Raw genomic sequence first — 13,653 nt, forward strand, 5'->3', positions numbered from 1 at the left:
ATGGCAAACAAATGTTTTCTGATCATTCACTGTCTGTTGTTGTCATCAACTGAATTTTAGAAAGACTGAGGGTAAGGCAGATAGCCACAGTACTAGTACAACATGTGACAGTGTCACTATGAATACAATGTTTCTGCACAGCCTTTTGTTTTATTTTCCATATCCATAACTATTAAAAAAATATGTATTTATTTTGCTGTGCTGTGGAATTTTATAAAATGGCCACAGCCAGCTCCATGATACTCTAGCCCCCAGTTGTCATAACTGTAAATATTTATTTGCCATGTGTTCCTTGCAGGGCTTACCTTGTCTCATGTGCCAGCTTGCACCATGCTGCCCTGTCTACTTCTACCTTGCAGCTGCATGTCTCAGTTTCTGCTAAGCTATGGTTTATATGTTGTGGTTTTCTGTGCCTATGAACAAATATGTTGCATTAGACTAACTTGTTCAGTTGAGTGAGCATACAAAACACTACTTCATAGAATTGTGAGGAGAAATAAATTGACATTCTCTGTTGACTCTGGGTGTTGCATGAAACATAAAGAGCATAATTTGTCTGGGATGATTCCATTTACACATTGCAAAAACAAATACTACAAATAGCTGCTGAAGTACCAGAGCAATGTACTTGACAATTCTTAGGATACACATCCAGAATATTCAGCTACTGATTCTGTTATAAAAGGGAGCTTAAGCTTTGTAAAAGTTTTAGTTTATGGCATCATATGAAATAATATTTTGGAACAATTATGCCCTGTTTTATAACTGAATAAAAATGGGTTTTCTAAGAAATATGTGGCGCTGTACATCATAGCTACCAGTCTTTATGATGATATACTGTATGAAAGTGACATTTTCATTGTGTGTTCACTGTCAGTGATTCCTCACTTAACTGACTATGGTATCTGCCAGTTCATGTTCCACAGAAAAAAAGATGATGTGCGACTTCTGCAACTGCAGTGTGCTGTAGAATTCTACAAAAATAATCTGGTCTTATGGGCCTGATTTATATGTTCAGTGGATTCTGCAAAACCTTTGTGCTGTTTCTTGTGTGATATCGTAACTAATCATATTACTGACCTTATTTTATCCAATCACTATATTCACATTATTGACCTTATATTAATCCTGTCAGCCCGCATCTCGTGGTCCTGCGGTAGCGTTCTCGCTTCCCACACCCGGGTTCCCGGGTTCGATTCCCGGCGGGGTCAGGGATTTTCTCTGCCTCGTGATGGCTGGGTGTTGTGTGCTGTCCTTAGGTTAGTTAGGCTTAAGTAGTTCTACGTTCTAGGGGACTGATGACCATAGATGTTAAGTCCCATAGTGCTCAGAGCGATTTGCACCATTTGAATCCTGTCACTTACCTCACTTCTAGTTATCATACTACTGACTAAATGCCAGGACAACATTTAACATCTTGAGACACACATATGCATGATAGCATGCATTATTCTTCTGCAGTGGGGAATAGTGGAGATACTCTACTACATATTGTTGCAAAATTTTCTAGACATGGAATGTTACAATTAATGTTCTTCTGTAGGGGACCAGAACTTACATAAAATTGTGATCCAAATCATGAAATTAGCTGTTATGCCAGTACAATCCTCAGTAGTGGACCTCTGGTTTGTGCACTTTGTAAACAAAATGTATATCCTTCATTTAACATTACTTTTTTGTGACAGTCATCTCAACAGATCACAAAAAAAGTGGCAATGAACTGATCATTATTCTGATATTTGCAGCAGATTATGTGAGGGACATTAGGAAGACCATTGTTTTCATTTTCCTATTTGTACTCTTCATGTATATTTTAGTAGTATATTTTAGTAAGTTATCACACTCTTGTTTCATTACAATTGCTTTTTTCGATTTCTGGGAGTTTTCTTTCTTCTACTATTACAGACTTTACTCAGACTTCTCTGTGGGTTATTTTTGTTGACTTTATGTATTGAGTACTTCTTTGCTTGCTTTTTATCTCTCTCTATCTTTCACTAAGTCTCCTACATCAAACATGTTCTCGTCCACAATCTTACTACCTCCACCCATCCCTCCCTCCTCTTTTCCTCTTTCTTAAAGTCCCAGAATACTTCTAAAAATAGAACCACTGTTCCAGACACTTTAGATTTGGGATTAAGTTTGCAGGTAGTAAAACTAGCGACTTTCAATGCAACATCACATGAAATTTTGTAGCAAAGCAGTATAGGTTGTTAGTAAGACTTATCCTATGTGACATATCTTCTGTTTGGTGAACAATGATCTGCCCTCACACAAATATTTTGAATAATTGTAATTGCTTTCAGTACATCATTAATATAAAAGAAGCTGTTTGTTTTAAATCAAACAATGATTCTGAAGATGGCAAATTAATTTGCAAAAGCTAATCAAGAAGTTAATTTAATGAAAATTTGTGCAGCTGACAACTGATTATTTCTATTCTTAACATGTACTTCACAGCTGCCAATTGACAGCCACGAATAAAATTTTAAACCTTCTAGCTGTCAGGTAAAAAAAGCTGTCACCATTTATAGAAGTATTAGCATAAAATTATTAATTATATGCTCTTCTGAAGATGCAAATTAACTTGCTGAAACTAGGCAAGAAATTAATTAAATAAAAGATTGTGCAGTTGATGACTGATTATTTCTTTTCTTAAAAGGTGCTTCGCAGGTGCTGATTGACAGCTTCAAATAAAATTTTATTTCATAAGACTATTCTACCTTAAACGTATCTGAATTTTATTTTGATTTGCTGCATAGTATCATCACTCATTTCTGTCTCAAAAAGAGAGCTGTGTGCACAATATTTTTGCTTGGATTTTGATACTTGTACTATATAAATCTTGCTCAAATATGGCCCTTTAAATATACCTGTTGAACATTATAAAATAATGATAAACTGAAAGTTTCACTCTGTTCATTACATTGTCATTGTGTATCTATGTGATCAACTATCTAATTTTCTGTTTCATACACTATTCTGCACGAGACAGATTAAAAGAAAAATCTTCATGTAGTTAACATGACCTCTTTTTCTTTCATGGGCATGAAAATATCTGAACATGTTTGTTTTTCTCATTTCAAGGTTTGATCACCCATGGATTTGTTGAAAATTCTATCTACTTCCATAGTTTTCTTGTGGATACTTTCGTTTTTATGTTAATTCACTGAATTGATATACATGTCACCTGTTGCAGCGTGTGGCATCAGTTTGTGTGTTCAGATGTCTTACCTTTAATGTGAAAGAAATGTAAGTCTACATTCTTGAGGATTAAGTTTCCCCCTGTTGTGTTTGTAATTGGTGAATGGAAAATAGTGTAGCATTGACCAAAACATTTGTGAAGATGTTTGGCTTAGTTTTTTTTCTCTCTATCAAACAAACAGACAGACAGACAGACACTCACTCACTCAGTAATATTACACTACCTGTGTTAATATCATTGCTGGTGAAGAATGATCAGATGAAGTTATGATAACACAATGAATATTGGTTACGTCACTGATTAGAAAAGTAGTTCAAACTGAAAATATTATTGTTGTAAAAAAGTTCAATCACGAAGCTGATTATTTTTCTAAATGTAATTTATATTCAGTCATCATTTAAGTTCATTACATTTTCAACAGACAACCATTCATCTTGGGAATGAAAATGTACACAAAATGCATGTTACATCATCTGGCACAAGTATATTTGCCTGAAAACTGTGTACAAGGCAAGGAACCTGTCAATTTTTGAATACCAACTTGATAAACAAATTAATTCTCAGGCAATTTGCAACTATTGAAAATATTTTAAATCATCTTTCAATTTATCCTCAATCTGTAATAAACTAATTTTTTACAGCACATTATTCAGCTTAATTTCAGCATCTTGAAACAAATATTTATTTAACAGACCATTTACCTGGAGGACAATATAGTTATTCTTAAAATATTTACTATTCAACTGTAAAATATACTTATACAATTATAAAATTTATCAAAATGTAACTGACATGTAACAAAAATATTTCTCATTGGAATATCACTGAGAAGTTAACATAATACCTTTAGTGCTCCAGGTTTGAATAATATGTTCAAGTATTTCAAATTTTGTCAATTCGGATATGCATAATGCTCATGTGCTTTTCGTCTTGCTCTGGCAGTTACATTCGTTGTTTCATAATGTAAGTGGTATGGTTTCTTATGCCACTCATTTTACGGATTGTTTTAAATTTTAATGTTCAAAACAAATATTTCTTATATTAGTGCTTTGTGACCAAATGCTACAATCCATATGGCACGGACATCTCATTATTGTAAAACTGAGGCTAAATTCACAACAAATGTCATCATATAACTGTCAGGCAATAGCCTACAGATCTTTTCAGCACTGAAATTCAGAGAGATGAAAGTTTTATCTCTTACATTCCAACCATTCTTTTTTAATATTCACAAATACGAGCAACTGTAACATTTTGTTTTTTGTACAGCAACATCTGTCCTTAATTAAAAAAAAAATTAAACAAAACTCAGAGAGTTAATTGGAATGTGTTTTGTCAACTTTTACAAATTGAGTTTCATCTCTGAAGGTTGCACCAGACAAAAAAATAAGACTAATAAAAGTAGAACAAAAAAATTAAGTCTATTTTTTAAAATAAAAATTTAGTCATTTTTATGATCATAATAAAATGCTGTTAAAAGTGATAAACTAATGCCAAATACATTAAAAGTGTAACACTGAACCACTTTCATTAATTCTTTTTATTTTTAGTGCAAGGGGAACACCAACAATGAATTAAGAACATTGTAAATACTTTAACTTGTTCTAGCTTATACAACACAATGTTATTTCCTCCTATAATATTTCTGTATAATAGCTGACACATAGCAGGATTTTCAGTACACTGTTCTATGCTCAGCAGAGGATACTTGGACTTTTCATGATTTATTATCTTAATCTTTTCTGAATCATACAAAGGAGAACTAACATTGTCCGAATTTTGACTACTGTGTAACAGTATGAGATTCTGCTACTGTATCATGCATTTGATAAGCTTCTTAGATCCATCAGTGATACTGCTATTCATACATGGATTGGGTTGGAGCAACTTCAAGTAGTAGTTGTAGGAACACATTAATGAAACCTGGAATGTAGATAAAGTAAACATTAGTGGAAAAATTTTAAACAACAAAACAGTCATAAGATATGAACTTCAATAACATATTAAATTTTATTTGCTAGCTAGATTTTTCCAGTAGTATGTAAGTGTTGTTTGGAAAAAAGTAATAAGCAACTGTCAACAAAGCAAACCATAATATGGATTATTCCTTTTTAACAATATGAAATGGAAAGATTGATACTTTACATATCAATGAGACACTGAGCCACTGACAGACACAATGGAAAAGCTATATTAAGTCATTGGACTATGTCATTCATCAGACTGTGACTGTTCTGAAGTGAGCCATGATCTTTGCTATGGTGGGTAGTGGGTGTACAGAGAGGCATAGGGCAGAGAGGGGGAGGGATATCAGGGTATGGGTGGGGGAAAGTGCTATCACTGTGCTGTCACTGCCTGTGGGAGCATGCAGGAATGTGATAGGGACAGGATAGGATAGCACTGCTAAATGCAGCATGGGGTTGTTGTGCTGGGAGGGGGAGGGGAGGGGAGGGGAGAGGAGAGGAGAGGAGAGGAGAGAAGCAGAGAAGGGGAAATGGCTGTGCAGATGCACTGGCAGAATAGAAGGCATGTGTAGAACTCTAGGGGATGCAGTGAAGGGGATAATCAGGAGGAGGGGAAGGACTAGTGCCAGTCCTTGTCCACTACCTTCCTATTTCCTTCACTGCTCCCACCCCAGTACTACACATGCCTTCCATCCCACCAGCATAGCTGATGGTCCTTTCCCCACTTCTACCTTTCTTTTGTGACAGTGCTTCATTAATCTTTATTTTTCCAGATTCTACCCATTGTTTGATATTGAAAGTGTTGTTTGTTAATCTTTTTTTTACTTTCACTACTTCTATGGTGGGAAACGTTTGAAGCTTTTGTCTGATAATATTTGGCATGTAACAGTATATTAAATGTTGAATACTGCTTGTTTTGGCCAGCCTATGGAAATTTTCAATCTGCGTTCATTGAGAATTCAGTTTGCTCAGAGTGTCTGCAGTCCATTGGTCATTTTCCCATGTTTGGCCATCAGGTATAAGGATTTGCAAAAGTTTGGGTGCAGTTCAATAAGAAGTGTACATTACCATGGAAGACTAAGTCACTTTTATTGAATGCTGAACTACTCTTCAAAGTGACACAGAAACATGGCACTATTTTTCAACATAGTCACCTCATTTCTCTAAACAACAGTCAGAACATTCTACCAATCATTCAATTCCTCGATGATAGAAACTAGCTCCTTGGTTGTGGAGCCATTGGAGAACCTCTTTGTGAATTTCCCATCATTGGAAAATCTCTTCTTTCTGATGTTCTTTCAGCTTGCTGAGAAGATGGAAAGCACATGGTACTAGATCTGGAATGTATAATGTATCAGCATCACCTGTGTCTGTGTGTGGCCTTGGTCAAATTGTTGGCATGATTTCACTACAGCTGGACATGATGTTGCTTTTGGTCTATATGCCAGCAGACTTTCATGGTCAATCTGTGTATGATTTACATGTTTTTCCCACAAGCATTGTACTGCCCCACGTACTACAACTTTGCAGTATGTTTCCAGATGTCTGATTTCATTTGCACACTGTGATGCACATGTTATACAGCAGAACTGTGTCTGCAGGGCACTCATCACACGTACCCTCATCTGACACTGTGTCACTCTTACAGCACAATGGTCTTAGTGTGGGATGACATGTGTAACTAACTTTCTGAAGTCCCTATGTATCTAAGATACCTGATCTTTAAGCAATTATGAACATCACTCCAGTCATTAAGAATATTGTTAGTATGAATACTGAACAGTAGAAGCAACAACAGTTTCTGAAGTTACTGTTAGCTGCTATTGTACAATTTAGTCTTTCCTAAGGATTTTATTATATTTTGGAACTATTGGTAGCCCTCTGATGGCAACAAAGCATGTTTTAGAACCACTTCATTAATTTTTCACAAGTCTTTCCTTGATTTAATGAAATATTTTTCATCGCCAGTGAAGGGAAATCAAATTTTGATACTGAATTCTTGGAGTTCTCCAATAATTTGATTGCCTACCTAAATGTTACTAACATTTAAGTGTCCCAGCTCCAAACTGCAGTATTGTGACAAAAGATTTTCAATTAGTGGTTCCATTCACTGATCTGTTAGTTTGGTATGTAAATTTACATGCTGTTGCCATTTTCTAGATGTGGCATACATAATCTCTTAACTTGTGTTCATCATCCTTAAATACCCAGTTTTACTGCCTACTAAGCAAAGTGTGTGCCTGATACTCTGTGAGATGTGTTACATTTAAGGCAACATTGTTCTTTAATTTTATTGTATTTCTTCTCTAGAGAGATGAATAATACTGACTGTGTGAGGCTTCACTCATCCTTACATTTGGTACTGAGTACATATATAATGCTGTTTGTGTCTATTCTGAGAATATCATGGCTCAGCGTCAGTCTTGTTGTTGGCCATGAATTTTGTTTGTCTGAGATACATGCATATTTGTCAAGTCCAGGAAATAAACAGTCTTTTGTAATGATACATAAATATAAACAACATAAGCCTACATGAGTAAAAATATTTCATTTATGTTTAACTTAAATCAGATGATACATATGATACATACCAAGCCTCTTGAACCAATGTCGCTTGATCACAAAGGGCACATAAAAAATAAGACTGCCCACTATGAAGAGAGCTGCATATAAGTATTCAATTTGTGGTTTGTCTATTATTGGAGCTATTATCAGGTACACAGAGATAACCAAAACAAGACATGGAATGATTATGTTCACCTGAAATAAACAAAAGGCCATCATCAGTGGTGTCTCATAGAAATACAAATTTTTGAAGTTATAGTGACATTTAATGGAACTAATACTATGTTACTATGAGAAAGGTTGACAACTTATCTGATGTATTTAAGAAAATGCCCATACATCATAGACAGCTTTCTCCCATCTTGTCTACTATTGGTGTTATGGCATATCTCCATGATTTGTGATGTGATCGTGCAGTGTTAATCTAGATCTCCACCTGAACATATTTGTTTCCATGGCAGAAAGTTGTTGTTTCACTCTTTTTGTCATAGGCCAGTATTCAGCACCACACAGTGCAGCTGAACATATGACCGATTTCTACCTATGCAACTAAACGAAAGACAGTTTGTTTTTTGCTATACTCATTTCACTGCTGTTATTTATGAAGCATCCTCAGTGGCATGTAATATTACAGACTGATATACTTTTGCCTTTAGCCAGTTTGCTGAGATTTCCATTAGCAGCAATTTTTGAGTCCTTGTTATTGGAATGTCAACAACATTGCCTCTTATGGTATATGGGTAATTTAGGTCTGTGGTGAGATACTGCATTCTCTTTATGTTGTATCATAGGCCTGCTTCTGCAAGGCATTCATTCCAGACTTGCACTTGTGACTGTAGCTCAACCTGATCCTGCTGAACAGGGATGTGCGTACAAATTACTACCCACCCACCCACCCTGATCCAAATTTCCCTAAACTGTTCCAGAATTCAAACTTCCTTCAGTTCTTCCTTCCATAATGTCCTGAAGGCACCTGAGAAAGTGAAGTTTTTCAGCAAAGCAGACATTTCTATCTACTCCAGTTGCCTTATATGTGGTTTGGGCTATTCTTGGTGTTCTGGCATAATCACAAATGCTGGAACTAAGATGCAGTATGCAAGACCAGAGAAGGCAGTGAAGAAACATCAGCCAATGGTGCATGGATTGGACTGCACCGCACCAAGAGTGACACCTGGAAGAAGTGAATATAAGTGCCGCTCCTGCTAGCCTCGGCTATTCAGATCAGTCCAGTCCACAACGGACATTAGTGCTAAGCTATCAGATTGTTGTGATCTGTATCAAGTGCTTACTAGGACTTTGCATGTAGCAAGAACTTTACTGTTTTCCTGTCATCTCTCGCTAGCAACATTTGCAGTACTCAAAGTTATGTATCGTCAATTTGCTTTCTAGAAATAATATCACTAATGTTATTTGTTTGAATTGCTGTATAGCATTCTGAGGATGCTGCTTCCCTTAGGCAACAATTAGCAATGAGTGGGCAAGACCCCACACTTGGCAACAGAAAAAAAGAACTAAAGTAAACCTCTTGGCAGTTCTGTTCTAGAGTTGATTGGTCAGCTGACCTACTGTTGCTCCATCCTCTGTTCAAGGCATTATTTGATGGCAATAACTGAAGGACATATGGCAAACACTCTAACCTTGCAGATATTAATGTGTATTTTCCTAAAGAGGAGAGTGTGAGAATCCAAGGAACTGAAGTAGATGATGTGACAGCTTTTTGCAGACACACTGTGGCTCAATGTGCCAGTCTGACAATGCTGTTGCTTCTCTGATGCCTACTGTGATTAGATACCAGTGACAAAATGCCTGAATAATAAAAAAAGATAATAAACTGCAGTTAAGGATTGCGAGAAGCCTACTGCAACATGTAACCTTCCAGCAATTACGATAAGATGAAGTCATGTCTTGCCTGAAGATGGTGTGTGTGGATTCCTATTCAGTACAAAAGATTCATCAGTCAACAGTATTTGTGGTATAGTGGTCTGAGTATACAATATTTTAATACCCCTCATGTTCTGAAGAGCAAAATTTTGGAAAAGAAAGGACTTTAGCACTGATATTATGATGTAAAAAATGATGGAGTGGTCAAGTATAAGTTCTTCAGGGAAAGCTAGAAAATGTGTTATTTTTATACAAAATGAACTGAAAACTTAGTAGTAGTTATGATTATATTTGCAGCAACAAAATCTTTAATTGACATGAAGATGGTTTCAAATAACAAATATCTGTTCTGGTAAATTCCACACTGCTGATCAATAGCACATGGCTGAATGAACCTACAGGGAAAGAGACCAGTCTTGCTGTAATTGTGATCACTGACTGAATACCAGTTGATCTTAGCCAGAGTACATGGCATTAATGAGAATTTTAAGACTAGTTGTTGGTGTTTCTGCAGATACTTGCATTTTAATTTTTGCATTGTGTAGCTGGAGTCAGCCCAAACAATGACTGATCATCACATCTTTCATGGTATGCTCAGTGTCAACAGAAAGCGTCAGTTTGTTTCCAGTCACAAACAAATTGGAATTTTACACACCCATTTGATAGTACACACCCAAATTAGTCTACTCTGATATTCTTTTTATCAATATGTATTTATCAGACACAGTAGACCACAAAAAATAAACAGCAATCCAACAGTGACTCTGTAGTGCTGCATGGTCGGCAGTAACAGTCAACCCAGGCCAGAGAAGTGTTGTTGCTGCTGGAATACTGGTTATTCTTTGAGTTTTGCTGTCCTTGTTAATACTTGTCAATAATCTGGGACATTTTAAAAAGAATCCTGCTTATAACTGGAAACAAACCGATGCTTTCCATCAACACTGGGCATCAGCGAGCACTATTCGTTTGGCTGACTTCAGTTACGCAATGCAAAAATGAAATAGCAAATATCTGCTGAAACACCAGAAAAACTGAACTTGGTGACTCTTGGGAGAGACACCCTATATATAACTTACTGTGAAAGTATTTATCACTGTAAAGGAACTACAAAAGTTTTGGTACAACCTTGAACAAAAATATGGCTAAATTCACCTATCAGCATTAAAATAGTTTTATTTCCCCAGAAAAATTTTCACAGTGCATCAACATTATGGACACTGGTATGATATGGTAGTGGTGGCCAAATGAGAGATTAATTAGCAAAAGTTACTCCCAATAAAATCTTTACTTGTAATGAGGAGAGAAGGTTTTTAGGAATCTTATCCTTCTACTTGTCCACATATGGGCAACACACTTCATTCCAATAACATAATATTTTCCTGTCTTCCTTCGCTGTTAGAATTTGTGATGTGAATTCTTTTTGCCAGGCATTGCAAATGCTCCTCCCACACAGTTTGAAAGTTTTTTCCTTCATGGATTGCGGTGTTAATGGTGTTTATGTGCCTCAAATCATTGTACCGATTCCCCAACCCAGGGTTTAGCATCCTCAGTCATAAAGTAAGTTGAGAATCAACATTATATTATAATATTTTTTATATTTGTTTGATTTAAACATTATTGCTGATACACCACAGGTGGCAAATAATGTTACAAAGAATCTACTAGAACAAAACAAATGGTAAAAAAAGATGTGGCAGCTATTTGAGATTTAATATGTCACATAAATTGTGGAAGCATAAAATAAATACAAACCATAATATTATTATTAAAAATTTTACACAGTTCAGGAATTCATAAAACTTCAGTCATTATTTCAATAATAAACTTTAAACCAAACGTACAATATCATAGGGGGGAATGTTATATAAGGGTCGATCAAAAAGTTTTGATATGAGAACATTGCTGCCGTGTATATGCAATGTAGTGCAACTTTGATGTGGGTATATAACCACCGACATGTAGGCAAGGGATTAGTGTGGCATTCATGCCTTTGCAAGACACATGCAGTAATTGTGGAAGCGTGAACTATAGTGATGTTATTATCAAATTCATCTTAACAGTACCAATGCGCTGTCATTTTTTATTGGCTGCTGAAGGACAAGCACTGGTAGAAATCCATCCGAGTATGAAGAATATGTACGGGCAACATCCCTGTCAAAAACTACCATTGTGGAATCGTGTGCACCAAGTGTGCTGCTGCTTCATAATAATGCATGTTCTTATACTGCAGATGTTGTAATACAGAAGTTATGCCAACTCAGGTGGGAGACACCGTAGACCCAATCTCCCCCCAAACAATTACCATGCCTTCAGTCCCTTGGAAAGAGCCTTCAAGCATTGATAATTCCTGTGGATGAGGATGTGCAGTGGGCAGTTAAGGACTTCTTCACACAGTAGGTCCTAGTATTTTACCAAACAGGTATTTTCAAACTGGTGTGTCTGTGAGATGATCAGCTCAATGCTCATGGTGATTCTTCCTGATTGGCACACTGATTCTGGACTGTACAGCCTTCCAATGGAAACTTTTTGATTGCCCCTTATACACACGTAAGAAAAAGTTTTGCATCACCCCGGTCCCCAGAACTCCTGAAGATAGATGTTGACTGTGGATATTCTCTCACAGACACAGTCCCTTTGACTGTTAAGGTATGTCACTAAACCCACCCAAAGATGTAAGCAACCATGCATGAACAGCGCCTATTAGACGGAGGGGGTCTGACAGCTGATCAGTTCCAGTCATTGCCCTAGGGAGGAGGTACACGGCTCATGTTGTCTGTAGTTCAACCATGCCTAGACAGTCAATACTGTGGTTCAGTCACATCCTCATTGTTACTTTGTGCCAGGAAGGGCTCTCAACAAGGGAAGTGCCCAGGCGTCTCGGAGTGAACCAAAGCTATGTTGTTCGGACATGGAGGAGATACAGAGAGACAGGAACTGTCAATTACATGCCTCTGCATTATGGCTTGGAGGAACCCTGACAGCATGTTGAATAATGCTTTTTGTGCAGCCACAGGATGTCATGTTACAACTCCAACTGTGCGCAATAGGTTGCATGATGTGCAACTTCACTCCCAACATTCATGGCAAGGTCCATCTTTGCAACCACGACACCATGCAGCACTGTATAGATGGGCCCAACAACACGCCGAATGGACCGCTCAGGATTGGCATCACGTTCTCTTCACTGATGAGTGTCGCATATGCCTTCAACCAGACAGTCGTCGTAGATGTGTTTGGAGGCAACCCTATCTGCCTGAATGCCTTGGACACAATGTCCAGCAAGTGCAGCAAGGTGGAGGTTCCATGATGTTTTGGGGGGGCATTATGTGGGGCTGATGTACGCTGCAGGTGGTCATGGAAGGCACCGTAATGGCTGTACGATATGTGAATACCATCCTCTGACTGATCATGAAACCATATTGACAGTGTATTGGTGAGGCATTTGTCTTCATGGACAACAATTCATGATCCCATCATGCACATCTTGTGAATGACTTCCTCCAGGATAATGACATTGCTTGACTAGAGTGGCCAGCATGTTCTCCAGACATGAACCCTATCAAACATGCCTGGGATAGATTGAAAAGGGCTGTTTATGGACGACGTGACCCACCAACCAGTCTGAGGCATCTACTCTATGCCAAACCGCCATTGAGGAGTGGGACAATCTGGACCAACAGTGTCTTGATGAACTTGTGGATAGTATGCCACAATGAATACAGGCATGCATCAATGCAAGAGGACGTGCTACTGGGTATTAGATGTACTGATGTGTACAGCAATCCGGACCACCACCTCTGAAGGTTTCGCTGTATGGTGGTACAACATGCAATGTGTGGTTTTCATGAGCAATAAAAAAGGTGGAAATGATGTTTATGTTGATCTCTATTCCAGTTTTCTGTACAGGTTCTGGAATTCTCAGAACCAAGGTGATGCAAAACTTTTTTTGATGTGTGTAGTTTGGTAGATAGTTGAGATGGAGTCATGGAAAAGGAAGATTGAAGTTAAGCATTTCCTTGACAACAAGGTAGACACAGACTA

General features: G+C 37.3%; 1 protein-coding gene across 2 annotated transcripts in view; it reads right to left on the reverse strand.

Annotated features, from left to right (window-relative positions):
* Positions 1-3,563: 3,563 nt before the first annotated feature.
* The window catches only part of LOC126183785 (b(0,+)-type amino acid transporter 1), a 573,882-nt gene continuing 563,792 nt past the window's right edge, over positions 3,564-13,653 (reverse strand). For both annotated transcript variants that reach the window (XM_049926022.1, XM_049926021.1), the window contains exons 11-12: positions 7,758-7,926; positions 3,564-5,125 (exon numbers count right to left, since the gene is read on the reverse strand). In XM_049926022.1, the coding sequence (XP_049781979.1) occupies positions 5,061-5,125; positions 7,758-7,926 (234 nt within the window). In that variant the 3' untranslated portion in view covers positions 3,564-5,060. The remainder of the gene's footprint in view (positions 5,126-7,757; positions 7,927-13,653) is intronic.

This window comes from Schistocerca cancellata, chromosome 4 (genome assembly GCF_023864275.1).
Source record: "Schistocerca cancellata isolate TAMUIC-IGC-003103 chromosome 4, iqSchCanc2.1, whole genome shotgun sequence".
NCBI lineage: Eukaryota > Metazoa > Arthropoda > Insecta > Orthoptera > Acrididae > Schistocerca > Schistocerca cancellata.